Raw genomic sequence first — 27,668 nt, forward strand, 5'->3', positions numbered from 1 at the left:
CCCCCCGTGAGTAAACAAGTGGTGGGCGCTGGGTGGTGGGGAGGGGAGGCGTGCGGATGAATCGCCAGAAATTCAACAAATGTGGTGGATCAGCCTCATTGTGTGATTATTTCCACACAAATTAACCGCTACCGAACGGCGCATTTCGGATCCTGTAAAGTTTGCGGTGCAGTTTGTAGCAGCTCCGCCCTCCCCGCCCTCTTGCTCCCGCGGGCCGCTTGAGTTGTTTGGGGGGTCAGGACCGGGGCGTGACGTCACCGCGGTGAGCTGGGGGCTTGGCGAGTGGCGCGAGGCGGCGGAGCGCGCGCAGCCGGACACGGACACGGCCCAGTCCCGGTCCCGAGCCACCGGAGCCTGGGCCTCGCCCCTGGGTGGTGGGCCCGCCGTTGAGCGGCAGTGACGGACGGACGGCCGGGGCACCGCGTTGGCGGAGGAAGATGCTGAAGATGGCGGAGAGTGGAGAAGGTGAGGTGGGGGTGGGGGAGGAGGAGGGAGCCGAGACCGTTCCCGGGCCCATAGACCTGAGGGCAGGGAGGTTGGGGGTGGGGGGAAGAGGAGGGAGTCGAGGCTTTTTCCAGGCCCATAGATCCGAGAAAGGGTGGGGAGGGGGAGGGGATGCCGGTAGGAGAGGAGAGAGGGATTGGAGGGGGAGGGCAGCAAATGAGAGCGAAGGTCCCGAAGATCTTTTTTGAGGGGGGTGTTGTGAGAAATAATCCGGGAGTTTGGTAGTGAGGGGAAGCGATAGGCCTGTAGTCTGTTTTGGGGAGGTGGAGAGGAGGGTGGATGGGACAGAGAAGGGATGGGAATTTTTCATTTGGGGGCTTCGGGAGGTGCTACTTTTTGGGGGGGGAGTGAGGCCGGAGGTATTTTGCGGAGACAGATGATGACTGGTGTGGTTGGGGATGTTTTAGGGAGGAAGGTGGTCAGGAGGGGGTAAGAGAGGAGATAGGGGATGTTTTGGAGGAGCTAGGTGGCGGCGGGGGTGTTTTGAAGAGGAAGATGTCGGGGGGGGTGGTGGAGGTGTTTTGTGGTTGGAGGATCGAGGGGGCCAGGAGGTGTTTTGAGGTTGGAGGATCGAGGGGGTTGAGTGAAGTTTTGGTGGCTGTTGTGATGTAGGGGTTTGGGGCCTTGGAGAGAGAATGGGTGTGTGTGATGGCGGGAGTTCTGAAGGAGTAGAGAACTTGTTGAAGGGATGCGGGGAAAATGGATCAGACTTTCGCAGGAGACGGTTAGATGGTTGAGATGTGTGGGATCGTCTATGATGTGGGTGAGGAAAGCTAAGAGAGGTGACTGTTTGAAATAATAGGGCAGGGTGGGTGTGGGAGGGGTGTCAGAGGACTGAGAAAGGGGGTTTAGATGCTCCAGGTAATGGCTGAGTTTACAACATTGGGGTTGTTCTGCCTGCTTAACCGATCTGCGGTTTAATATTTGTGATTGTTTCTAACTGGGTTACCTCTCTTTCAGATCCATTGCAGGCAGCTGGTGTGTGCGCTCAGGTGAGTGACTATATTTGTTATTGCCATTAGAATATAACCTTTTGTTCAGTCATTGAATAGTAATATCTCCATCACTTGGTGGAAACATCATTATCTAAATGGGCGCTAATATCCCTTGTCTAGGCAAGAACGGGTAAGAAAATAATCTTCAGTGTAGCCTTTACAAAGGCCACAGTCTTTAGTCTGTTGACTGGACATGGGAGTGGCTGGGTTCAGTGGGGAAGCCTCTCTTTCTCCTACCCCACCTAAACAACGAAAGAGTTCCAATGTTACTACATTTTTAAAGTACTGAAAGCTACTGAATATTGACTAAATGACACTAAGAATGTAAGGAGTTTTGTACTTTTATCTTTTAGTGTGTATATATGTTATACTGAGAGTTCATTTTGTAATGGGAGAAAGAAAATCACCTGTCTATAAAATCATTAATGTCAATGGTTGCTGAAGCTTTAGTACAATTCCACTAGTGTTAAATTTGACATTGGTTTAGTGTAGTACAGTGAAAAGCTGGTCTTAAATATTCTTTACACAGTGCATTGAGGTGCAATAAGGTAAAGCAATAACGATACAGGAAAATGTTACATTTAGAGTGCAGTACAATCAATAAGGTACAGCGCCCATGATGTAGCTTGTAAGGTCAAACAGCCATCTTATTGTATGAGAGATCCATTCAAGAGTCTGATAGCAATCCTTGACTTCCTTGACAATCCTTGAGCCTGCCGATGTGTGCTTTCAGGCTTTTGCATCTTTTGCCTGATGGGAGAGTGGCAAAGAGAATGTCTAGATCACATTTTATAATGAATAAAATTTATTTTGTAATGGGAAAGAAAGTCTTTGGTTTCAAGTATAAAATCATATCTGGACAGTTGTTGAAGCTTTAGTACAGTTGCACCTCTTTTAAGGATTTCCTTACTTCCTGTCTTCATTGTCTTGTATCTCTGCAGCCAGCAGAGAAACGGAAGCGTACGGTGGAGGATTTCAATCAGTTCTGCAACTTCGTTCTGGCGTACACTGGATACATTCCACCCTCCAGGGAGGTAAGCCCACTAGTCCTCTCTGAGATAGAAGCCCCTGTCCTTGCTTCAACTTGGATGTATATAAAGTTGTCTTGAGTGAGTGGGGAAAAGCCGGCAAAGGGAATTAAATTCAGGAAACCTCTGAACAGATTATACTGTTCTGCTGTTAAATGCTAGTCTGTTACCTTAATCAGTAAGTCATCCCTTTCTTCATATACATTTAGTCAGTCAATTTCTGCTTAAAAATTACAAGTACTCTAGCGTCTGTTGCCACTTGCAAAAAGTTCCAAATAGTTTTCAGTCTATGTAGAACATAAACACGAGACTCTGTAAATGCTGGAAATCCAGAGTAACAAACGCTAAATGCTGGAGAAACTCTGCAGGTCAGGCAACGTGTATGGCAATAAATGGTTGATGCTTTGGCCGGAGGCCCTTCAGCAGGACTTCATCATCAGCTTGTGTAGAGGTTGTTCCAATTGCCATGCAGTGGGAGCATTGTAAAATTTGTAAGGGGTGGCCCACTTCAAAAAAAACACAGAAAGAAGGAATCTGATATGGGGCAATGTACCTTGGAGGAAAGGGAACAAGGGGCAGGCACCCACCCACCTTCCCCCTTGTTAGTCCACCCATCATCTGCCAGCTTGTACTCCTATCTTTCCAGTCTCAGTCAGAAAGATTGACCGTGGATGCCTGACCTGCTGAGTCCCTCCAGCATTTTGTGTGCGTGTTGCCTAAGTTGGGCATTTGTATCCTGAGAAGGATTGTAATGGAATGGTTACAAAAACACACAAGACTGATAGGAAAGAACAATTGCTAGAGTGGGGAGAGAGAAACTTGTTCTGTTTCTTAAAAACAAACAGACATGCGTACATTTCACTTTTGATTAATACTGAAGCTTATTTAATTTTGGGATTTTCATAAAATGGGTATTATTAATCTGGGGGTGGTCTGTAGCATATTGAAACTGATCACAGTGTGGGGCATCAGGGGCTGTTACTGCAAGGGTGGGAAGAACATAGAATACTTCAACACAATTCAGACCCACCAGCCTTTTAACCTACTCTTAGATTAATCCTACATAGCTCTCCATTTTTCTTTAATCCATGTGTCTACCTAACAGTCTCTTAAAAGTCTGGAATGTATTCACCTCTACCACCCAACCTGGCAGCGAGTTCCATCAAACCATCACTCTGGTTTTTTTTTTAAAAAAACAACTACCTCTGACGTTCCCTCATCCAATCATCTTATTATGTCCTCTCGTATTAGTTATTTCTTCCAAAGAGGAAGAAAGATTCTAAGGGGGAGTAAGGGGCGACAGTGGGTGACAAGGGAAGCCAGGACAGTATAAAAATAAAAGAGAGGAAGTATAACATAGCAAGGATGAGCAGGAAGCCAGAGGATTGGGAGACTTTTAAGGAGCAACAGAAGATAACTAAAAAGGCAATATGGGGGTAAAGATGAGGTACAAAGGTAAGCTAGCCAAGAATATAAAGGAGGATAGTAAAAGCTTCTTTAGTGACCTGAAGAGGAAAAAATCAGTTAAGACCAAAGTTGGGCCCTTGAAGACAGAAAGGGGTGAAATTATTATGAGGAACAAGGAAATGGCAGACGAGCTGAACAGGTACTTTGGATCTGTCTTCACTAGGGAAGACACAATCTCCCAGATGTAATAGTGGCCAGAGGACCTAGGGTAACGGAGGAACTGAAGGAAATTCACATTAGGCAGAAAATGGTATTGGGTAAACTGATGGGACTGAAGGCTGATAAATCCCCAGGGCCTGATGGTCTGCATCCCAGGGTACTTAAGGAGGTGGCTCTGGAAATCATGGATGCATTGGTAATCATTTTCCAATGTTCTATAGATTCAGGATCAGTTCCTGAGGATTGGAGGGTAGCTAATGTTATCTCACTTTTTAAGAAAGGAGAGAGAGAGAAAACAGGCAATTCTAGACCAGTTAGTCTGACATCAGTGGTGGGGAAGATGCTGGAGTCAATTATAAAAGATGAAATAGCAGTAGCAGGGTAGGTCTGAGTCAGCATGGATTTACGAAGGGGAAATCATGCTTGACTAATCTTATAGAATTTTTTGAGGATGTAACTATGAAAATGGATATGGGAAAGCCCGTGGATGTAGTGTACCTGGACTTTCAGAAAGCCTTTGATAAAGTCCCATGTAGGAGGTTAGTGGGCAAAATTAGAGCAAATGGTATTGGGGGTAGAGTACTGACATGGATAGAAAATTGGCTGGCAGACAGGAAACAAAGAGTAGGGGTCCTTTTCAGAATGGCAGGCAGTGACTAGTGGGGTACCGCAAGGCTCGGTGCTGGGACCACAGCTATTTTCAATATACATTAATGATTTAGATGAAGGGATTAAAAGTAACATTAGCAAATTTGCAGATGACACAGAGCTGGGTGACGGTGTGAAATGCAAGGAGAATGTTATGAGAATACAGAGTGACTTGGACAGGTTGAGTGAGTGGGCAGATGCAGTTTTATATCGATAACTGTGAGGTTATCCACTTTGGTGGCAAGAACAGGAAGGCAGATTACTATCTGAATGGTGTCAAGTTAGGAAAAGGGGAAGTACAACGAGATCTGGGTGTCCTTGTTCATCAGTCACAGTCATACTTTATTGATCCCGAGGGGGAATTGGTTTTCGTTACAATTGCACCATTAATAGTAATAAAACCATAAATAATTAATTAGTAATATGTAAATTATGCCAGGAAATGAGTCCAGGACCAGCCTATTGGCTCAGGGTGTCTGACCCTCCAAGGGAGGAGTTGTAAAGTTTGATGGCCACAGGCAGGAATGACTTCCTACGACGCTCAGGGTTGCATCTCGGTGGAATGAGTCTCTTGCTGAATGTACTCCTGTGCCCATCCAGTACATTATGTAGTGGATGGGAGACATTGACCAAGATGGCATGCAACTTAGCCAGCATCCTCTTTTCAGACACCACCGGAGAGAGTCCAGTTCCATCCCCACATCACTGGCCTTACGAATGAGTTTGTTGATTCTGTTGGTGTCTGCTACCCTCAGCCTGCTGCCCCAGCACACAACAGCAAACATGATAGCACTGGCCACCACAGACTCGTAGAACATCCTCAGCATCGTCCGGCAGATGTTAAAGGACCTCAATCTCCTCAGGAAATAGTCACTGAAAGTAAGCATACAGGTACAGCAGGCAGTGAAGAAAGCTAATGGCATGCTGGCCTTCATAACAAGGGGAGTTGAGTATAGGAGCAAAGAGGTCCTTCTGCAGTTGTACAGGGCCCTGGTGAGACCACACCTGGAGTATGGTGTACAGTTTTGGTCTCCAGATTTGAGGAAGGACATTCTTGCTATGCAGAGAGTGCAGCGTAGGTTCACTGGGTTAATTCCCGGGATGGCGGGAATGTCATATGTTGAAAGATTGGAGCAACTGGGCTTGTATACACTGGAATTTAGAAGGATGAGAGGGAATCTGATTGAAACATATATGATTATTAAGGGATTGGACACGCTAGAGGCAGGAAACATGTTCCCGATGTTAGGGGAGTCCAGAACCAGAGGCCACAGTTTAAGAATAAGGGGTAGACAGTTTAGGATGGAGTTGAGGAAAAACTTTCACACAGAGGGTTGTGGATCTGTGGAATGCTCTGCCTCAGAAGGCAGTGGAGGCCAATTCTCTGGATTCTTTCAAGAAAGATTTAGATAGAGCTCTTAAAGATAGCGGAGTCGAGGGATATGGGGAGAAGGCAGGAATAGGGTACTGATTGTGGATGATCAGCCATGATCACATTGAATGGTGATGCTGGCTCGAAGGGCCAAATGGCCTACTCCTGCACCTGTTGTGTATTTCCAGCTGGGAAAGAGGTGCTGTCTGCCCACTAACTATCCTCTTATCATCTTATGCACCTCTATCAAGTCACCTCTCATCCTCTTTTGCTCCAAAGAGAAAAGCGCTAGGTCGCTGAACATTCCCTCACAAGACATGCTGTCTTGTCCTGACAGCATCCTGTGTGAAAAGACCTACCTCTGACATCCCCTCTGAATTTTCCTCCAATCATCTTAAAATTATGCCCCGTTATTAGCCATTTCCACCCTGCCATTTATACACCTCTATTGAGTCACCCCTCATTCTACTTCGCTCCAAAGAGAAAAGCCTCAGCTTGCTCAACTTTACCTCATAAGACTTGCAGCGTCCTGGTAAATCACCTCTGCACCCTCTTTAAAGCTTTCACATCCTTCTATAATGAGGTGACCAGAACTGAGCACAACATTCCAAGTGTGATCTCATGGTCATACTTTATTGATCCTGAGGGAAATTGGTTTTCCTTACAGTTGCATCATAAATAAATAGTGATAAAACCATAAATAATTAAATAGTAATATGTAAATTATGCCAGGAAATAAGTCCAGGACCAGCCTATTGGCTCAGAGTGTCTGACCCTCCAAGGGAGAAGTTGTAAAGTTTGATGGCCACAGGCAGGAATGACTTCCTGTGATGCTCAGTGTTGCATCTCGGTGGAATGAGTAGTTGGCTGAGTGTACTCCTGTGCTCATCCAGTCCATTATGTAGTGGATGGGAGACATTGTCCAAGATGGCATGCAACTTGGACAGCATCCTCTTTTCAAACACCACCGTCAGAGAGTCCAGTTCCATTCCCACAACATCACTGGCCTTACGAATGAGTTTGTTGATTCTATTGGTGTCTGCTCCCCTCAGCCTGCTGCCCCAGCACACAACAGCAAACATGATCGCACTGGCCACCACAGACTCGTAGAACATCCTCAGCATCGTCCGACAGATGTTAAAGGACCTCAGTCTCCTCAGGAAATAGAAACAGCTCTGACCCTTCTTGTAGACAGCCTCCGTGTTCTTTGACCAGTCCAGTTTATTGTCAATTCGTATCCCCAGGTATTTGTAATCCACCACCATGTCCACACTGACTCCCTGGATGGAAACAGGGGTCACCGGTGCCTTAGCCCTCCTCAGGTCTACCCCCAGCTCCTTAGTCTTTTTCACATTAAACTGCAGATAATTCTGCTCACACCATGTGACAGTTTCCTACCGTAGCCCTGTACTCAGCCTCATCTCCCTTGCTGATACATCCAACTATGGCAGAGTCATCAGAAAACTTCTGAAGATGACAAGACTCTGTGCAGTAGTTGAAGTCCGAGGTGTAAATGGTGAAGGGAAAGGGAGACAAGACAGTCCCCTGTGGAGCCCCAGGGCTGCTGATCACTCTGTCGGACACACAGTGTTGCAAGCACACGTACTGTGGTCTGCCAGTCAGGTAATCAAGAATCCATGATACCAGGAAAGCATCCACCTGCATCACTGTCAGCTTCTCCCCCAGCAGAGCAGGGCGGATGGTGTTGAACGCACTGGAGAAGTCAAAAAACGTGACCCTCACAGTGCTCGCTGGCTTGTCTAGGTGGGTGTAGACATGGTTCAGCAGGTAGATGATGGCATCCTCAACTCCTAGCCGGGGCTGGTAGGCGAACTGGAGGGGATCTAAGTGTGGCCTAACCATAGGCTGGAGCAGCTCCAGAACAAGTCTCTCCAGGGTCTTCATGATGTGGGAGGTCAATGCCACCGGTCTGCAGTCATTGAGGCCGCTGGGGCGCGGTGTCTTCAGAACAGAGACAGGGCAGGATGTCTTCCACAGCACAGGAACCCTCTGGAGACTGAGGCTCAGGTTGAAGACATGGCAAAGTACTCCACATAGCTGAGGGGCCCAGGCTTTGAGCAAGCACCCTGGTTCTGACACTATCCGGGCCTGCAGCCTTGCTTGGGTTGAGACATTTCAGCTGTCTTCTCACCTGTTCAGCTGTGAAGCCCACCGTGGTGGTTTCATGTGGGGAAGGGGTATAGTCATGGGAGCAGGGTGGGGGACTGTGAGGAGGGGTAGGAGGGGAGAGTGGAATATGTGTTGGTTGGGGGCCGACAACAGATGACTCGTGGAAGGATGGGCAGGGCCCACAATGTCAAATCTGTTAAAGAACAGGTTAAATTCGTTGGCCCTGTCCACACTGCCTTCAGCTCCTCTTGTTGCTAGTTTGCCGGAACCCAGTGATGGTCCTCATCCCCCTCCAGACCTCTCTCATGTTGTTCTGCTGGAGTTTCCACTCAAGCTTCCTCCTATACCTGTCTTAAGCCTCCCTGATCCTGGCTTTCAGGTCCCCCTGTATTGCCCTCAGCCCCTCCCTATCTCCATCTCTAAACGCCCTCTTTTTAGCGTTCAGGATGTCCTTTGTCACCCATGGCTTGTTATTTGAATAACAAAGGACAGTTCTTGTCGGAACATTGCAGTCCACACAGAAGTAGATGTAATCAGTGATGCACTCTCTGAGCCCATCAATATCCTCTCCATGTGACTCACAGAGTGCCTGCCAGTCTGTCACCTCAAAACAACCCTGGAGCACCTCATAAGCCTCCTCCGACCATTTCCTCACTGTCCTCGAGGTTGCAGGTTTACTCTTCACCAGAGGCATGTAGCAGGGTTTTAGATGCACCAGGTTGTGATCTGACCTTCCCAATGGGGGGAGGGGAGAGGAGCTGTATGCATCCTTAACGTTAGCATACAGCAAATCCAGAGTCCTCTCCCCTCTGGTTGTGCAACTCACATACTGCATGAAGTTGGGCAGTGTTCTAGCCATGGTATCATGGTTGAAGTCACCCAAGATGGTAATGAGGGCACTTGGGTGCTGGGTTTGTAATCTGGCTATGACGGTGTAAATGATGTTACATGCCGACGTGGGGTTGGCAGAGGGAGGCTTGTACACAAAAACCACAGTTGCGTGTGAGATTTCCCTTGGCAAATAATATGGCCGGAGTCCAGCAGCAAAAAGTTCAATATTCGGCCTACAAACACGTTCCTTGATTGTAATATGACCGGGATTGCACCATCTGTTGTTTACCAGAACAGCAAGCCCCCCTTCCTTACGCTTACCACTCTCAGTGCAATTCCGGTCAGCCCAAACGGTCTGGAAGCCCTCTATGGAAACGTTTTGATCGGGATCTAACCAAGGCTTTATAGAGCTGCAACATTACCTTGTGGCTATTGAACTCAATCCCCTAACTAATAAAGGGCAACGTACTATATACCTTCTTAACAACCCTTATGTGGCAAATTTGAGGGATCTGTGGATGTAAACCTTAAGATCCCTTGTTCTTTTGTCCTGCCATTATCCCTGTATTCTGCCTTCTAATTGTCAGATAGTCAGCTGTGATTTTTTGAATGGAAGAACAGGACTGGGGGACCGAATGGCTTTTTATTTACTTGCTCTTAATGTGTGTGCATTTGAGAAGGGGGCAGTCAATAAAACTTTGATTCTGTAACATTGTAAATTCTCTTTGCATTTTAAATTTACAGGAATGTGAATGGACACAGTCCAGTTCAAATTCACCCCTCAGGACTGAGAGTGTGGTGGACAGCGACAGCTGGGATTCCACTCAGTCTATTGACTTTGACACTATCCAGAACTTTGTAAAGAAGGCAAAGTCCTCCAAGGGGAATGGCTTCCACCGGCTGAAGTCAGACGGCGTGCTGCTGGACAGACTGAAGCTGAAGGATGCCCTCTACCCCCCTCCAGCAGCAGAGAAGAAAAAGGAGCGGAAGGGCAAGAGATGGAGCCTGGAGGCGGAACCGCCACAGAGGGGCCTGGATGGGGAGAAGTCCGGCTTTGCCCGCATCAAAAGAAGCAAGAAGCGGAAGCTGAAAAATGAGAGAACCGAGAAAAAGGTCAAGAGCTCCCTGAGCGAGACGGACTCCGACGAGGAGGTGGTAAAGGCAAACTTCCTCTCCGAACCTCTGAGACCCACTGCTGAGGTGGCTTACACCAAAAACTGTAAAATGGAAATTGAAGAATGCCTCAGCATGGGAAATAGTCATGACGGGGAGACCAGCTCCAGTGAGGGTGAGCCGCGGATAATGGATGAGGACATTATGGTGGAATCAGGTCAGTTTTGACTAGTTTGTTGTCTTCTGGTTCTGGGGTTGAATTTGCATTTGCAGCCCATTTAGCCCTGATATTTCTTTGGAGGTGAGGGAGAAGTCACCCCTATCTCTGAGCTTGAGTGCAAGATTGACTTGACTGTCCAGTCCAGAGGTGTGAAAAAGAGCTTTGAATCTCTGGAGCATGTCTTGCAGCCTTATTGTCACCCTAAAGATAATGAGCTTTGAAGTTTACTATAGAAAAGAGCAAAAAGTATTTCCCATTGTACTGAGTTGATGATGTGGTCCAGGGTGTCCTTGTGATACTGTTGCCAAGTGAGTCCTGAAGAAGTGTCTCAGCTCAGTGTCGACTGTTTATTCCTCTCCATAGATGCTGTCTGACCTGCTGAGTTCCTCCAGTATTTTGTTAGAGTTCTCCAGGATTGATACTAACTCTAATTGAATAGGTCAGTCATCTCATTGGTCAGAATTTGGTTGTTAATTATTTTTGTTTATTTAGAGATACAGCACAGTATCTGGCCTAACGAGCCCACACCGCCCAATTAACCTGCTAAACCATATGTCTTTGGAACGTGGGGGGATACCGGAGGAAACCCACACAATCATGGGGAGAAGGTAAAAACTCTTCACAGACAGCAGTGGGAATTGAACCCAGGTCACTGGTGTTGTAATAGTGCTAAGCTTACCACTGGGCAACCATTAGTCTGCTAAACCACTGTAATCACACTTCAGTAGAAATCACATCACAAAGAGAATTGTCACTATTCAATAGGTTGGGCTGTACTGGTAGAGATGGAAGCAGATGACTTTTTAGTGTGGCCTTCAAAACCAGGAAAGTTTAAAATGGGCACATTCTAACTTGTAGAGAAGAGAAGCGAGTAGGTAGAGCTGAGGCCACGGGAAAACAAGTAGGACCAATTGCTGGTTGGATTAGTAAGGTACCCAATCTCGAGAAGGTGTAAATAGATGGGAAATGTGGAGAAGTCAAAAGAAGGCGAATCTGTCAGGTTCAGAAACAGCAATTACTGAAAAGCTGTTGTAGATATTGTCTGGAAAAACATACAGCAATAGTGAAGAGTGAAATAGTTAGATGTAATTTTGGTTTTCTTCCTCTTTCCCAAAGCCCAACCTTCCCTTTTATAATTTCCCCTGCTAAGTGTTAACTTTTTCGGGGGGGGGGGGTGTTGGTCAACTAAAAATGTAAAACTTAGACCATAAGACATAGGAGCAGAAATAGCCAATTGGCCTATCGAGTCTGCTCTGCCATTTCATCAAGGCTGCTTTATTTTTCCCCTCAACTCCATTCTCCTGCCTTCTCCCTGTCACCTTTGACGCCTTTACTAATCAAGAATCTATCACCCTCTGCTTTAAATGTGCCCGATGACTTGGCCTTCAGCTGTCTGTGGCAATAATTTCCACAGATTCACCACCCTCTGGCTAAGGAAATTCTTCGTCATCTGAAGGGACGTCCTTCTGAGGCTGTGCCCTTTGGTCCTAGGCTCTCATGGTATTGGAAACATCCTCTCCATTCAGGTCCACCCTATCCAGACCTGTCATTATTCTGTAGCTTTCAATGAGGTTCTCCCCCATACACCCCTGCACCACCACTTTCTAAATTCAGCAAGTACAGACCCAGAGCCATCAAATCAAATTCTCCTCATACATTAAGCTTTTCACTCCCATATCGTTCTCGTGAACCTTCCCTGAACTCTCTTCGATGCAAGCACATCTTTCTTGATTTATGGGGCCCAAACCTGCTCTCAGTCCTCCAATTGCAGTCTGACCAGTGCCTTATAAAGCTTCAACATTACATCTTTGCTTTTACATCTTAGTCCTCAAAATGAATGCTGACGTACCATTAAGATAAAGGAGAAGAATTTGGCCATATTCTCTCCATTTAAACAATACTCAACCCTTTCATTTCTACCAATATGCATGACCATACATTTCCTGACATTGTATTCCATCTGCCATTTATTTGCCCTTCTCCAAATTGAAGTCCTTTTATAGCCTCTGTACTTCCTCAAAACTACCTGCTGCTCCACCTATTTTCATATCGTCTGCAGACTTAGCAACAAAGCCATCAATCCTATCATTCAAATTATTGACATATAACATAAAAAGAATTGGTCCCAACACAGACCCCTGTGGATCACCACTAGTTGCTGGCAGCCAGTCAGGAAAGGCTCTTTATTCCCACTCTTTGCCTGCTGCCAATCAGCCACCGCTTTATCCATACTAGAAGCCATCCTGTAATACCATGGCTCATAGCTTGTGAAAACAGCCTCATGTGTGGCACCTTGTGAAAGGCCTTTTGAAAATTCAAGTACACAACATCAACCAATTCTCCTTTGTCTATCCTATTTCTTCAAAGAATTCCAACAGATTTTGCAGGCAAGATTTTCTCTTCAACCATGCTGAGTATGGCCTATTTAATCATGTGCTTCCAAGTACCTCAAAACCATGTCCTTAACAATTGACTCCCAACATCTTCCCAACCGCTGAGGTGAGACTAATTGGCCTATAGGTTCATGTTTTTTTTTCTGCCTCTCTCCCTTGAAGAGTGGAGTGACATTTGCAATTTTCCAGCTTTCCAGAACCATTCCAGAATCTAGTGATTCTTAAAAGGTTATTGCTGACGCCTCCATGATCTTTTTAGCCACCTCTTTCAGAATTCTGGTGTGTGCACCATCTAGTCTAGGTGACTTTCAGACCTTTCAGTTTCCCAGAACTTTCTCTCCAGTAGTGGTAACTTCATACACTACACGCCCCCGACACCTGAAACTTCCACCATACTGCTAGTGTCTTCCACAATGAAGACCGATGCAAACTACTTATTCAGTTCATCCACTATTTCATTGCTCCCCCCACCCCATAACTACCTCTCCTGCATTGTTTTCCAGCGGTCCAATATCCACTCTCGCTTCTTTAATACTCTATCTAAAGAAGCTTTTGGTATCCTAATTAATATTATTGGCTAGCTTACTTTTATATTCCATCTTTAACTTGATGACTTTTTTAGTTGTCTTCTGTTGGTTTGTTAAAGCTTCCCAATCTTCTAACTCCCAACTAATTTTTGCTCTATTATATGCCCTCTCTTTGGCTTTAATGTTAGCTTTGACTTCTCTTGTTAACCACGGTTCTGTCTTTTCTTTAGAATACTTCTTCCTCTTTGGGATGTATATATCCTGTGCTTCTGAATTGCTTCCAGAAAATCCTGCCATTGCTGGTCTGCCAGTGTTTTTTTCCAATCAGTTCTGGCCAACTCCTTTCTCATGCCCCTGTAATTCCCTTTACTCCACTATGATACTGACACATCTGACTATACCTTCTCGTATTTCAGAGTGAATTTGATCATAATATGATCACTTGCCCGCAGGGGTTCTTTTATCTTGAGCTCTCTTACCAATTCTGTTTCATTGCCCAACACCCAATCCAAAATTGCTGATTCTCTAGTGGCTCAACCATGAGCTGCTCTAAAAAGCCATCTCATAGGCACTCTAGAAATTCCCCCTCTTGTAATCCAGCGCCAATCTGATTTCCCCAATCTACCTGCGTGTTGAAACTACCCATGACTATTATAACTTTGTCCTTTTGGCATTCATTTTCTATCTCCTGTTGTAATTTGTAGGTAACATCCTTACTACTATTTGGGTGTTTGTATACAACTTGCATCAGAGTCTTTTTAGCCTTACAGTTCCTTAGCTCAATCCACAGTGATTCAACACCTTCTGTCTGTGTGTTCAAATGATTTATGTCATTTTTTTACCAATAATTTTGTGAATTTAATTTTGTTCTTCAACTGCAATAAGCTACGACTGAAAGGATTTTGGATCTGTGTATTGGACCTTTTTCTGTGTGTGTGTGTGTGTGTGTGTGTATATATATATATATATTCATTCTTAAGAAACCATAAAAAATAAATATTTATTTATTTTTGGTACACAAGTTGAGTTGGCGGTGGTGTGAAAAATGTTGGCAAAGAGACAATGTTCTCCATGGAGGGTTTTGAAAGAATGAAGCTTGGAGCTCTATTTTGGTGAACATCCCCAGTCTCCATGACCTTAAAATCAACATTCTTGAGCTCCTCCTGCAGTTTGTCCATTACTCCAGATTTCAGCAGAATTAGGCCATTGAGTCTGCTCTGCAATTGATCATGGCTACTTTATTTTCCCTCAACCCCATTCTTGTGCCTTCTCCCTGTAACCTTTGTTCCACCCCCCCCACCCGCCCCCACTAACCAAGAACCTATCAACCTCCGGTAGAGAAACCCAGTGATTAGACTCTACAGTCATCTTTGGCAGTGGATTCCACAGATTCACCAGCATCTGGCTAAAGAAATTTCTCATCTCTAAACTAAAGGGATGTCCTTGTGTTCTGAGACTTTGCCCTCTGGTCCTAGACTCCCCCACTATAGGAAACATCCTCTCCACGTCCACCCTGTCTAGGTCTTTCAATATTCAATAGGTTTCCATGAAATTATCCCCCCCCACATTCATCTACATTACACCTGTCTCTTGTGCCCCCACTTTTAAAATTTCGTTTTGCTGTTTAGAGTTTGTAAAATAAAAATCAGAAACACTGGAGGTGCTCACCAAGTCACACAGCTTCTGCGGAAAGGGAAATGGAGTTAACATCTCAGCTTGCTTTTCCTCAGATAGGGGTATTGAAACCTAGAGGAGGGCACAGAATTAAGGTAAGGGGAAAAGATTTAAAAGGAACCTAAGGGTAACTTGTTCAGACAGGGTGGTCAGAATATGAAACCAAGAAAGCTGGAAAGGATATAATTTAGGATGGTTATTACAACTCCAGTGATCGGGGTTCAATTCCCACCACTGTCTGTAAGGAATTTGTACGTTCACCCTGTGACCACATAAGTTTCTTCCAGCTGCTTTGGTTTCCTCCCACAATCCAAAGGCATGCGCAGTTAGTAGGTTAATTGGTCATGTGGTGTAATAGGGTAGTCTCATTGGGCCAGCTACCATGCTGTGTCGCTAAATAAATAAATTACAAACGTTTGTAGATGGGTAGGAAATGTTTAGAGTTTGTGGGCCAAACACAGAAATGAGGCTAGCCTTGGTAGTCGTTTTGGTTGGCATAGATGAGTTGGGCCAAAGGGCCTGGCTTAATCTTCCATAGTTTTCCTTCTTGTTTTTCAATCAGAATTGATAAAAATTTATTTTTAGTCTCATAAAGAGCATTTCCCAGAGGCTATCAATAAATAATCAACTGCATCTCATGCTTCTCCATGGGAATAGTTCCACAAACTGATTATTGTCCAAAATCTGTGTGTTCTGGAAAGATTCTACCAAGCTGAAGGATAATAAATATTGCTGTGCTATTTTAAAAATAGAGGGAGAGAGGATGGGCAACTCCTGACCTAATTGTTACTTCTCTTTGGAGTGAAGGAAGATGAGAAGTGGCTTAATAGAGGTCTGTAAAATTCCTGGAGACATTGATCGAGTGGACGGCCAGAGACTTTTCCCAGGCTAGAAATGGCTAATATGATGTCAGAGGCAAGTTTTTTTTACACAGTGCATAGAATGCCCTGCTAGGGCTGGTGGTAGAGGCAGATACATTATGGGCATTTAAGAAACTTAGGTAGACACCTAGATGATAGAAAATTGAGTTTGTGTCCTTTTGAAATGGGCACATTTGCTGTTGGCAAGATGTAGTTGCTCAGGGTGAGGAGAGTGTCCTGGACATGGTTATTGATGAGAGGTGCAGAAGGTGCACTGAGTTTAGATGTGAGTTCAAGCTGATGGTGAATCTTGTGTTTGTTCCAGACGATGACTCTTGGAGCTTGGTGACGTGCTACTGTCGGAAGCCCTTCGCAGGCCGTCCAATGATCGAGTGTAACCAATGCAACACCTGGATCCACCTGTCCTGTGCCCGAATCCGAAAGTCCAACGTTCCTGATGTGTTCTTCTGTGAGAAGTGCAGAGATGCAAGAGAAGGCAGGAAGCCTGGTTCAAGCCAGAAGAAAGTTCCATGAATGAACTCCTCGTGAGTCTGTTCTTGTGACTCGTCTGAGGCAAAACACAAACTTACAGAATAAGCAAGGTCAAGGTCAACTAAAGAAACTTGGGGTGGGTGGGGATGAGGATCTAACAGACCACCCAGGAGAAAGAAGTAAGTCTTGCTTGAACTGTAAGGGATCTGCAAACACTTGTAAAAGTGTGGATGTTTCATTCTGGATGCATCCCATTCATGTTTCAGTACCTTAAGGGTCAGAATGAAAGGTTTGGGTACAAGAGCAAGACCATTTGTTTTACCCCATCAAGATATCTTAACTGTCTGGAGCAATGATTTTGTTTTAGCTGGCGAAGCAGTTCAAGTCTGTCCTCAGAATGGTCGCAGCTGGCATTAAAAAAAAGATTCTTTACTGCTTCCTTATCCAAGAAGAATGGAATAATGTACTTATGAGTGTTTTTGTCAGTACCAGGAAAGCCTTGATTAGAAGGCAGGTCAGTTGTCCCTGTTCAGATGGGATGTTTCGTCTTTGTCTGAGCATGGCGCACTCAACCATCATGGAAGGACTGGGCGGAAAAGTGAATATCAAATAAATAATAACTTCCTCCATTTATGAAAGTTTTTTCTGCTTTTGTTTTTTTTTTGAGCAACCTTGGGTTTGAATTGGAAACAGACTAGGAGGTTTAAGTACTTTCGTTAGCGATTTGTTGACCAGTGAGACTATTCTGTGCGCAGTTCCTAGCAAGAGTTTGTTTTTGTTGCTGCCTCTGTTCCCTAGGCACAGTGATGGTAGCCTTTATGTCTTGGATGTTGGCGCGTTGAAGTGTCTAGGGATGCAAGCCAGATGTGGTTCAGCCAGAAGTTGAATTAGGTCAGCGTTTTAACTGGGCGTCCGTGAACCTTCCAAGCTCCCATTTTGGGCTGTGCGCCACCAAATCCATTTGGATTCCACTGCCCCTTGCTGGAATTGAAAGCTTTCTTTATTTAAATACTGGAGGTTTATTTTCATAGTACGAGAGACCCGGATATTTTAAGATTGAATTCAGAGGGATAATATGCATGTGTTGTCTGTGAAAGGTAGACCGGATTAAACAAGGCTTTGACACAGGTCTGATCTTGAATTGTGCGCAGTGTTAAACTTGTAGCTTTGAAAGAAATCTGCAGGGTTTGAAATGTGAGGTTTTGAAAGTGGAGTTTGGCTAAATTAACTGGTGTGGAGAGACAGCACCATATGCCTCACGGTGGGGGTTGCAGAATCGAGTCTATGGGATGTTGTGGGGAGATGTCATGATTCAAGATGTTTGTAAGCTGTATCCTCCTTGTCTTTCAGTTCTTTAGATTCAGAGCATAAACGAGATGAGAATCCTATAATAACTCATTAAATCTAGGCAAAGCAGATTCCTATATTTTAATTTTTATCTCCTGTCCCATCCCCCTGACCTTTTACAGCCAAGTCAGCATATTGGGCTTAATTACTTTGTCCTTGGGTGAAGTGGAGGGGTTGGATGGATGGGGAGATGAGGTCTGGGAAAATCACCTACTTGTGAGATTGATCTTTGCTTGATCCCCCACTCAGAGCTGAGAATCGTAGGGCCAGTTAAGCAGCAGGAACGTTTGGTGTTTGTGACCCTACTCTGTGGTTGCATCTCCTGCCCCTGCTCAGCATTGTGCATCCATTCTGAAAACATCGTTCCGTCCATCTGTGCCCTACAGAGAGGGAAAAGAACAAATGGCAGTAGTTGTGTCTTGTGCTGGGAGTTGAAGTGAGGGTGCTGAAGTCCAGATAATAAGGTGTAAACCGGAAGCAGGGATAAAACAAAGGAATTAATATTCATTTACTCAGGACTCAGTAGCTTGGAGCAAATCTCCAACAGTCTGAAACTACAAAGGGTGGGTGAAATCCAAGTGACACACATTCTGAAAATACTTAGCGTGCCTTTGCAGAGCAGGGCCAGAATATCCTCACTGGGCATTGGCAGCAGAGTTTGCCCTTGGTCAGCTGTGGGTGGTGTGGCTCTGCTTTGATTGAGAGAGTAGGGAGGAGAGTTGAAGCAGACTACCACGATCTCTGCCTTTATTTTTAATTATTGATGGTTTGATGTCAAACTTGATGTTCCAAGTTTGGGCTGGTTTCTTCCTTGTTTGGAAAAATGGGGCAGGTTACAAGTTAAGGAAGGTGGCCAGCTTGAGCAGGTCAGCCTGGCCATGAGCAACTGAACCACAGTGACTGTGTAAGGCTCTGAGTTCACTGCCCTTTGTGGAAAACACGGGAGTGGAAGCAGTCTTGTCTGGGGAGGAGGGGGGAGGTATAGGAGGATTGCTGGTTGGTCTTGTGTCCAGTTATCAAATACACAAAATGTTGGAGGAACTCAGCAGGTCGGGCATCAGCTATGGAGGGATATAAAGATTTGATTTTTCAGTCTGTGGCCCTTCAGGACTGGAAAGGAATAGAGAAGAAGGCAATAGGAAGGCGGCGAGGAGCACAAGCTAGCAGATGATGGGTAAGGTTGGGTGACGGACCCTTCTTTCTCCCATGGTCCACTGTCATATTTCCTTTGGTCCTTTACCTCTTCCACCAATAACCTCCCACCTTCTCACATTATCCAGCCTCCCCCTCACCTGGTTTCAATATCATCTGTCAGTTTTTATTTCCTTCCCCTTTCCCCCCACTATATTCCGACTCTGCCTCCTTCTTTTCCAGACTTGATGAAGGGTCTCAGCCCAAAATGTCCAACTGTTTATTTCTCTCCATAGATGCTGCCTGGCCTGCTGAGTTCCTCCAGCCTTTTGTGTGTTCCTTAAGATTTCCAGCATTTGCAAAATCTCGTGTCTGTTGTTAAATAATCTGTCGCTGTCTGATGCTGGTTCAAGGGTGGAAGATGGAACATGGGAATTGGTGGGAACAGCTGACTGCTGCCCACCACCATTCAGTGATTTGAGGAGGATTGGGTATGGTCACAGCATGCCTGTATTTCCACTCAAACATACTCTGTATGTCTTCGTTTTGATGTTGCATGGGACTCCATGTAACTTCAGTGCAGAGCATGAGGTTGAATGGGTTTTGAACTGTGAGCACCTGTGGAAAGTTGCTGCCCAGAGCCTCAGGGATGTCGACTGAAGCTGTATTTTTGCAATGCTGTTGTAAATAAGTGTCTGTAGGAAGAAGATTCTGATAAAGGATCCAACACTTTTGGAGAAAATAAAAAGGTTGTTTTTTTTGTAACTGTTGTGTATGTGTTGTTTTATAAGAGCTAGTTGCTAACTAGTTAACTGAACATTTGATACCACTGCTAATAGTTTCTGCTTGTTACCTGTGTTTATTCACTGAATTCTGATAAACCACAAGACATTAGGGTTAGGCCATTGAGTCCGTTCCACCATTCTGTCATGACTGATTTATTTTCCCTCTCAACCCCATTCTCCTGCCTTCTCTCCATAACCTTTGATACACTTACTAATCAAGAACCTGTCAACCTCTACTTTAGATACACAAAATGAATTGGCCTCCACAGCTGTCTGTGGCAATGACAGGTAAAGAAATTCCTCCTCATCTTTGTTCTAAAGGTGAGGTTCCTTCTCTTCTGAGGCTGTGCCCTTTGGCCCTAGACTTACCCACATCTCCACATCCACTATCTGGGCCTTTCAACATAGGTTTCAGTGAGATAGTCAACAAGCCACATCCACTAATTTTTCAACATGAGGTCAAAAATGAACGATTTAATGTGAGGTCTAGAAATGCTTTGCTCTTTTTTTCAAATATCCAAACTTTCCAAGGAGACTTAGAATATTTTTTTTGTGGTGTAATCACTGTGGGGAAAGAAACCATACGGGTATAGTAACTGGATAGTACAATGTTTGAATTGGAATAGGTATTTGCTTTGAGTATTGGAGGATCTTCCTTGCTGCCTATAATGAAACTGAGGGATCTTGAGTCTCACCGGGTGAAGCTTTCACTGTCCAATGCATGAGAGTAGGCAGCACTTCCAAGAAATGCATAAGGTATAGCAGCCTAAATTTTTAAACTCGAGACCGTGGAGTGGGACTTAAAACCTCAACGTGGACAAGAGGGGGTGGAAGAGCTGAGGTGGTCAGCTCCTGTGTTTGTAGTTGAGGGAGAAGTGTCAATGACATCTCAGCTGAATGTGGGTAAGGGAGTTGCGGGGTTGTGTGTTTAGAGATACAGCACAGTAACAGGCCCTCATTGCCCATTAATACCCATGTGACCAATTAACCTACTAACCCGGATGTCTTTGGAATGTGGAAGGAAACCTACACAGTCACAGGGAGAATGTGCAAACTCCACTCAGACAACGGCAGGAATTGAACCCCAATCGCCAGCACTCTAAAGCGTTATTCATGATGTTCTTGTGAATCTCCTCTGCACTCTCTCCTCTAAAAATATATTCCAGTTCCAACAAAACTGTAAACTACTTCTCCATCCTCTCCAGTGCCATTGTATTGTCCCTTTAGCACAGCAGCCAGGACTGCAGGAAGGACTTAGAGCTGCAGCCAAATTTGGGCAGTATATTGCATATGGCTACTACAAGAGTGACCTGGGTTCATTTCCGGCCCGTTGCCGGTAAGGAGTTCGTACGTTCTTCCTGTGACCGTATGGGTTTCCTCCCACATTCCCTTAGTAGGTGAATTGATCTCTTGGGTATAATTGGGCAGCACAGGCTGGAAGGAAGAGTTTGTTACTGTTCTGTATCTCTAGAACATTACTGCACAATAGAGACCCTTTGGTCCATGATGTTATGTCAACCTTTTAAACTAATCTCACCCTAACCCTTCCCACGTAGCCCAGCATTTTTCTAAATAAGTATTTTTTACCCTTCCGGGGAAAGAGATTGGATCTCATGCCCGTCTAAAATGGACGCTCCTCTTGACCCTTTACTTCTAAGAACTTGCATGATCTTAGCCTCCATCTGAACACCCAGTAAGGTCCCTCTCACTCCTCTGAACTCCAGTCTTGGGCAAAGCACACCATAGAGGATGTAAGGGTGTTACTGTGGTGAGAACGGAAGTGTGACAGTTAGCGCAAGGCTATTGCAGGTAAGATTGGTGTTCACTTCCTGCTGCTGTGGTGTATGGAGTTTGTATTTCCTCACCATGACTGTGGTTTTCTCTGGGTGCTCTTGTTTCCCCCCACATCCCAAAGATGTACAGGTTAGTAGGTTAATTGGGCAGTGTGAACTTGCTGGTCTAGAAGGCCCTGTGACTGTACTGTATCTGTAATTTTTTTAATTGCCTGAATCCATGCAAAGGGCAGCCTGACCTCCTGACTGATGTTCTGGGCCATTGTCGTTCATCTAACTTGGCACTTTTAACTGTGGGTAAAAATAGAACAGGGACCCCACCTTGGTGCAGAATCGTACGAGGGCGAGGCACTGAGGACAGGAGCCACATTGCAGCGCTGAGGCGTGATGGTTCCTTATCTGTGCCTGTGATCGCTGACCTTGCCCAGTGAAATGAGACCCCATTAGCCGACAATTGAGGAGGGCCCTGGGAGGTGGCTACAGATGGATGGAGAGCGGATCCCAAGCGACGGATGGGCTGTCAACAGCCGGTCTATTTATGTCTCATCCCGCCCGAGGCTCTGTAAATAAAACAGAGAGCACGGCGGCGTACATCCCTGTGGGCCGTGCAAACGTGTCACTCTGAAGGTTTGCTCCCAAGCTTGTTTAGAAAGTCCAGCTTCCTGTAATTAGCCAGCAGCTGCCCGGCAGGGATGAGTTTCCCAAATCACTCGGCAAATCAGTCCGTTGTTCCAGCAGAGAACAAAAGGGAAGAAGGGAAGGTATAGTCTGGGGTGTCTCGCCAATTAGTGCCGCCCGTGATATGCATCGGAATGGTGCTTTGGGAGGGAGTTGTTCGCATTGCTCAGAACAATCAGGGCGCAAGGCGGTGACAGTGAGTGTTGCCACCCACGGAGATGGCTCTGTATGTGGCCATTGCCATTCTCAAGTCAGTCAAATTTACTGTTAAAGTTCATGTATATCACCATATATTACCTTGAGATTCATTTTCTCACAGGCATTTACAGACAAAGGAATACAACAGAATTCATGAAAAACTATACATAAAGACTGACAAACAACCAATGTGCAAGAAGACAAATTGTGCATGTAAAAATTAACAGAAGAAGGCACGACACCGGTTCTCTTAGAAGTTTGCATACATGTAGCATGTCACCAAAAAGCTTTGACAAACATCTATATATGCAGAGTGGAGAGTATCCGAACTGGTTGCATCACAGCCACCAACGCCCAGGAACAGAAGAGTCAACAGAAAGTGGTGGATGCAGCCGAGTCCATCACTGGAAAAGCCCTCCCCACCATTGAGCACATTTAGAAGGAGTGCTGCCACAAGAAAGTATCTGTCATTAAGGACCCCCACCATCCTCACCACTCAGAATCAGATTCATTTATTGATCACTTGTACATGGAACCATGCAGGGAAATGCATTGTTTGCCTTAACAACCAACACAACCTAAGGATGTGCTAGGAGCAGCCCACAAGTGTTGCCGCACATCCAGCGCCAAGATAACGTGCCTACACTTACCTGTACTTTCAGGAGGTACAGGAGTCTCAGGCTCCACACCACCAGGATTGGGGACAGTTATTACCCGACAACCATTGGGCTCCACGCCATCAGGTTCAGGAACGGTTATTACCCTACAGCCATTGGGCTCCACGCCATCAGGTTCAGGAACGGTTATTACCCTACAACCACTGGGCTCCAGGCCATCAGGTTCAGGAACGGTTATTATCCTACAACCACTGGGCTCCACGCCATCAGGTTCAGGAACGGTTATTACCCTACAACCACTGGGCTCCACGCCATCAGGTTCAGGAACGGTTATTACCCTACAACCACTGGGCTCCACGCCATCAGGTTCAGGAACGGTTATTACCCTACAGCCATTGGGCTCCACGCCATCAGGTTCAGGAACAGTTATTACCCTACAACCACTGGGCTCCAGGCCATCAGGTTCAGGAACGGTTATTACCCTACAACCACTGGGCTCCATGCCATCAGGTTCAGGAACGGTTATTACCCTACAGCCACCTGGCTCCTGAACCGGCGTGGATAACCTCAACTCTCAACTGATCCAATCTACAACTCAGATAGATCCCCCGTCATTCTTCTAAACTCCAGCAACTACAGGCCCTGAGCCATCGAATACTCATACATTAACCCTTTTATTCCCAGGATCATTCTTGTGAACCTCCTCTGGACCCTCTCAAATGCTAGCATATGCTTTCTTACAAGGCCCAAAACTTCTCACAATGCCCCAAAAGGGGTCTTCCCAGAGCTTTATAAAGCTTCGGCTTCATGGTCTTGCTTTTATATTCTCGTCCCTTCAAAATGAATGCATTTGCCCTTCCTTACTACTGACTCAATCGAAGGTCCATTTGCACCTTTGGTTTCTGAATTCACTCTTCAGAAAATCAAAATCAGGTTTAATATCACCAGCATATGTCGTGAAATTTGTTGTTACGTGGCAGCAGTGCAGTACAAGACATAATTTTAAGAACTGAATTACAGTAAGAAATATATGTTAAATCAAATCAGTAATGCAAAAAGAAAAGTAGTGAAGTGGTGTTCATGGGTTCAATGTCCATTCAGAAATCGGATGGCAGAGGGAAAGAAGCTGTTCCTGAATTGTTGAGTGTGTACCTTCAGGCTCCTGTACCTCCTTCCTGATGGTAGCAATGAGAAGAGGGAATACCCTGGGTGATGGGGGTGCTTAATGATTGATGCTGCCTTTTTGAGGCATCGCTCCTTGAGGTTGTCCTGGATGCTGGGGAGGATAGTGCCCATGATGGAGCTGACTGAGTCCACAATGCTCTGCAGCTTATTTCGATCCTGGGTAATAGTCTACTTTGGGGACAGACACAAACCAATGCTACCGGAACTCCACCACAACTGTTTGTAGGAATTATGGTGGGCTAGTTTAAATGTACATCCCAAGTCTTGCTAAGGCCTAAACTGTGTCCGAAATAAGGATTGACTTTCCTAAACCTCTTCCCAAGCAAGGTTTAAGAACATTTATTCTTTTGACTGGTTTTCTCTCACTTTTTGCCACCTTCTTAAACTATTTCTTACTGCATTCACAGATGAAGACGAGCTTTATATGTCACATGTACATCCAAACATGCAACTTTTTGCGTCAATGACTAACACAGTCCGAGGATGTGCTTGTGACAGACTACAGGTGACACCACGCTTCCAGCACCAACATAGCATACCCACAATGTTCAGCAGAACAACACAGTCAGCAACAACAATAACAGAATAAAGCAAGACAAAAGAAATAGCACAACAATCCCCTTTCCCACTCACCATCTCTCTCACACACACAGCCTCCAAACCCAGGATAGGCCACATCGGGCCTCCAGTCCTTGGCCTCAGAATCTCCACATCAGGACTTCAACCTTCTGTCCGTGACCCAGACTCTCAGATATCGGGCTTCTGACTTTTGGACAAGCTGACCCAGGGGCTTTGACCTTCAGGCCTCTACCTCCGGAATCAAGCAGCGTATAAGAGGAGAGAAACAGGTTATCGTTTCAGGTCATTCAGAAATCTGCTAACTTATGTTGTCTTTTAATTTCTGAAATCCATCATGAATTGTATTTGCTTAACACCCAGGGCTTGTTTTTCACAAAAGCAAGTTTATTAAATGTTCTGCAAGTCACTACAACAATAACTAAACAGCAGTCAAATTAAAATATTTCCGTACCACCAGGTTCTGCTTACTGCCCGTTACACCTATGAAGGTCCTCCATCTCTGACGATGTTCACCGTGTTGATAGATTCCTCTCCATTTTCACTGCAGTCCTGGGTGGAGGCTCAGGAATCCCATCTCACTCAGATATTGAAGGATTCTTCATTGCTATTTCCGTAACAACTTTGTTTGACCAGTCAGGGTTGTTAGCCCTGAGCTGAGCCCCCGAATCTGGAGGGCCGGTGGACCACTCAGTCTGGCCTCCACCCTTTGACCTGTTTAGCACGGGTGACCCTACCAAGAGCCAAAGCACAAAGCCCTGACTCCAACCAACAAAGCTCTCCCGGTGGTTGAGGCACACAAGCCTTCCAACCATGGCAAGGTTGGACCAGAGGAGATAACTTCGCTCAATGCAAAGCTGAACTGTTCCCACAACCTATGGACTCACATTCGAAGACTCTTCATCTCACGTTCTCAAAATTTAATATTTATTTATTTATGTATTGTTTCTGTATTTTCATGGTTTGTCTTTTGCACGTTGGTTGTTTGTCTGTCTGTTGTGTATGTTTTTCATTGATTCTATTGTGTATCTTTGTACTTACTGTGAATGCCCACAAAGTAAGGAATCTCAAGGTTGTAATGGTGACGTATATGTACTTTGAACTTTGAGTCTGGATGATACCAAGGTTAAAGGGCGACAGCTACTGTATTTAAGTGAAGTTTGGATGGGAAGGGTTAGAGGGTGAAGGTTGGTGAGACTAGGCAGAATAGCAGGTAGGTTTGACTGAATGGGCTGAAGGGCCTGTTTCTGTGTTGTTTGTAACTCTTAACTATCGAACACAGAACATTACAACATAGTACAAGCCCTTCTTAACTTTGACTTTTTAACTTACTCTAACCCTTCTCCCTACATAGACCTCCCTCCATTTTTCTATCATTCCTGGTGCCTATCTAAGTGTTTTTTAAATGCCCAAAATGAGGACTGAGTGTCCCCATAATCTAAAAAAAATGTATCTGCCTTTACCACCACTGCTGGCAGGGTGTCCTACATACTCGCCTCTTTCTCCATGTAAAAAACATACTTCTCACATCCCCCGCCCCCCATCTTTCCTCTAATTACCTTAAAATATCCACCCATGCATTAGCCATTTCCACCTCGGGGAAAAGTCTCTGGCTACCCACTCTATCTATGGCTATTATCGTCTTGTACACCTCTATCAAGTCACCTCTCATTCTCCTTCACTCCAAAGAGAAAAGTCCCAGCTCACTCAACCTTTCCTCATAAGTCATACTCTCTAACCCAGGCAGCAGCCTGGTAAATCTCCTCTGCACGTTCACTAAAGCTTCCACTCCCTTCCTATAATGAAGCGATCAGAACTGAACACTCCAAATGTGGTCTAACCAGGATTTTATAGAGCTGCAACATTATCTCATGGCTCCTGAACTCAATCCCCATCCCCCTCCCCCGAGTAATGAACTCCAACACACCACATGTCTTCTTACCCACCCCAACAACTTACGTGACTGGACACCAAGATCCCTCTGTACCTCTACATCCTATCATTAACCCTGTACTCTTCCTTCAAGTTCGACCTTCCAAAGTGAATATCTTAACACTTTTCTGAGTTTAACTCTATCTGCTGCTTATATTCAGGATGCCATTTATCCCCTTCAGTGTGCAATGATCCCAGAACTCCTCCATAGTGACTGTGGACACCACACATTTTCTTTCCAGGAGCAGCTGAGCACGAACTTACCCCTGTAAGATTGCTAGGCAGTCAACAGGGGTGGAGCCCTCAGTTGCCCACCTCTGTGACCCATGGATAGCCAGTTTGGCCGGTCCCAGGAGCAAGACAACCAGTGCTACCTCCTCCCAAATCCACAGCTTTGGATCAAAGATATTTTAAAATTTAATTCCAGTATCTAATTAGCTTTCGGAATGTTCTACCATCAGACAAGTGTCGGCAATGACTAAAAAAAAACACGCACACACACACACACACACACACACACACACACACACGTGCGCACACACACACGCACACACACACACGTGCGCACACACACACGCACACACACACACGCACACACACGCACGCACACACACGCACACACGTGTGCACACACGCGCGCACACACACACGTGCACACACGCACGCGCGCGCACACACACGTGCACACGCACACACACGCGCGCACACGCACACACGCACGCGTGCGCGCGCACACACACGTACACGCGTACACACACGCACACACACACATACACGCACGCACGCACACACACACGCGCACACACGCACGCACACACACGCACACACACACGCGCGCACACGCACACACACGCGCGCACGCGCACACACACGCACACACACACACACACACGCACGCACACGCACACACACACTGCTGGAAAAACTCAGCAGGTTGGGCAGCATCCATGGAAATGAATAAACAGTTGACATTTTGGATTGAGACCCTTCATCAGGACTGGAAGGGAAGGGGA

General features: G+C 45.6%; 1 protein-coding gene across 3 annotated transcripts; it reads left to right on the forward strand.

The window, feature by feature from the left end:
- On the forward strand, positions 1-27,668 carry LOC134346897 (PHD finger protein 23-like). 3 transcript variants are annotated; one of them, XM_063048723.1, is made up of 5 exons: positions 1-465; positions 1,465-1,496; positions 2,441-2,533; positions 9,879-10,464; positions 22,467-27,668. In XM_063048723.1, exons 1-5 carry the CDS (start codon positions 438-440, stop codon positions 22,514-22,516), a joined length of 789 nt encoding a protein of 262 aa, XP_062904793.1. In that variant the 5' UTR covers positions 1-437; the 3' UTR covers positions 22,517-27,668. The 3 variants fall into 3 exon arrangements, with proteins under 3 accessions (XP_062904793.1, XP_062904791.1, XP_062904792.1); XM_063048721.1 differs by lacking the exon at positions 22,467-27,668 and adding an exon at positions 16,247-19,638; XM_063048722.1 differs by lacking the exon at positions 22,467-27,668 and adding an exon at positions 19,188-19,638.

This window comes from Mobula hypostoma, chromosome 5 (assembly GCF_963921235.1).
Source record: "Mobula hypostoma chromosome 5, sMobHyp1.1, whole genome shotgun sequence".
Taxonomy (NCBI): domain Eukaryota; kingdom Metazoa; phylum Chordata; class Chondrichthyes; order Myliobatiformes; family Myliobatidae; genus Mobula; species Mobula hypostoma.

Excerpts from the sequence above, each read along its gene's own strand:
- LOC134346897 (XM_063048721.1), top strand. The coding sequence starts at position 438 with ATGCTGAAGATGGCGGAGAGTGGAGAAG. Across the intron at positions 466-1,464 it reads GATGGCGGAGAGTGGAGAAG|ATCCATTGCAGGCAGCTGGT; the intron begins GTGAGGTGGGGG and ends CCTCTCTTTCAG. Across the intron at positions 1,497-2,440 it reads CAGCTGGTGTGTGCGCTCAG|CCAGCAGAGAAACGGAAGCG; the intron begins GTGAGTGACTAT and ends GTATCTCTGCAG.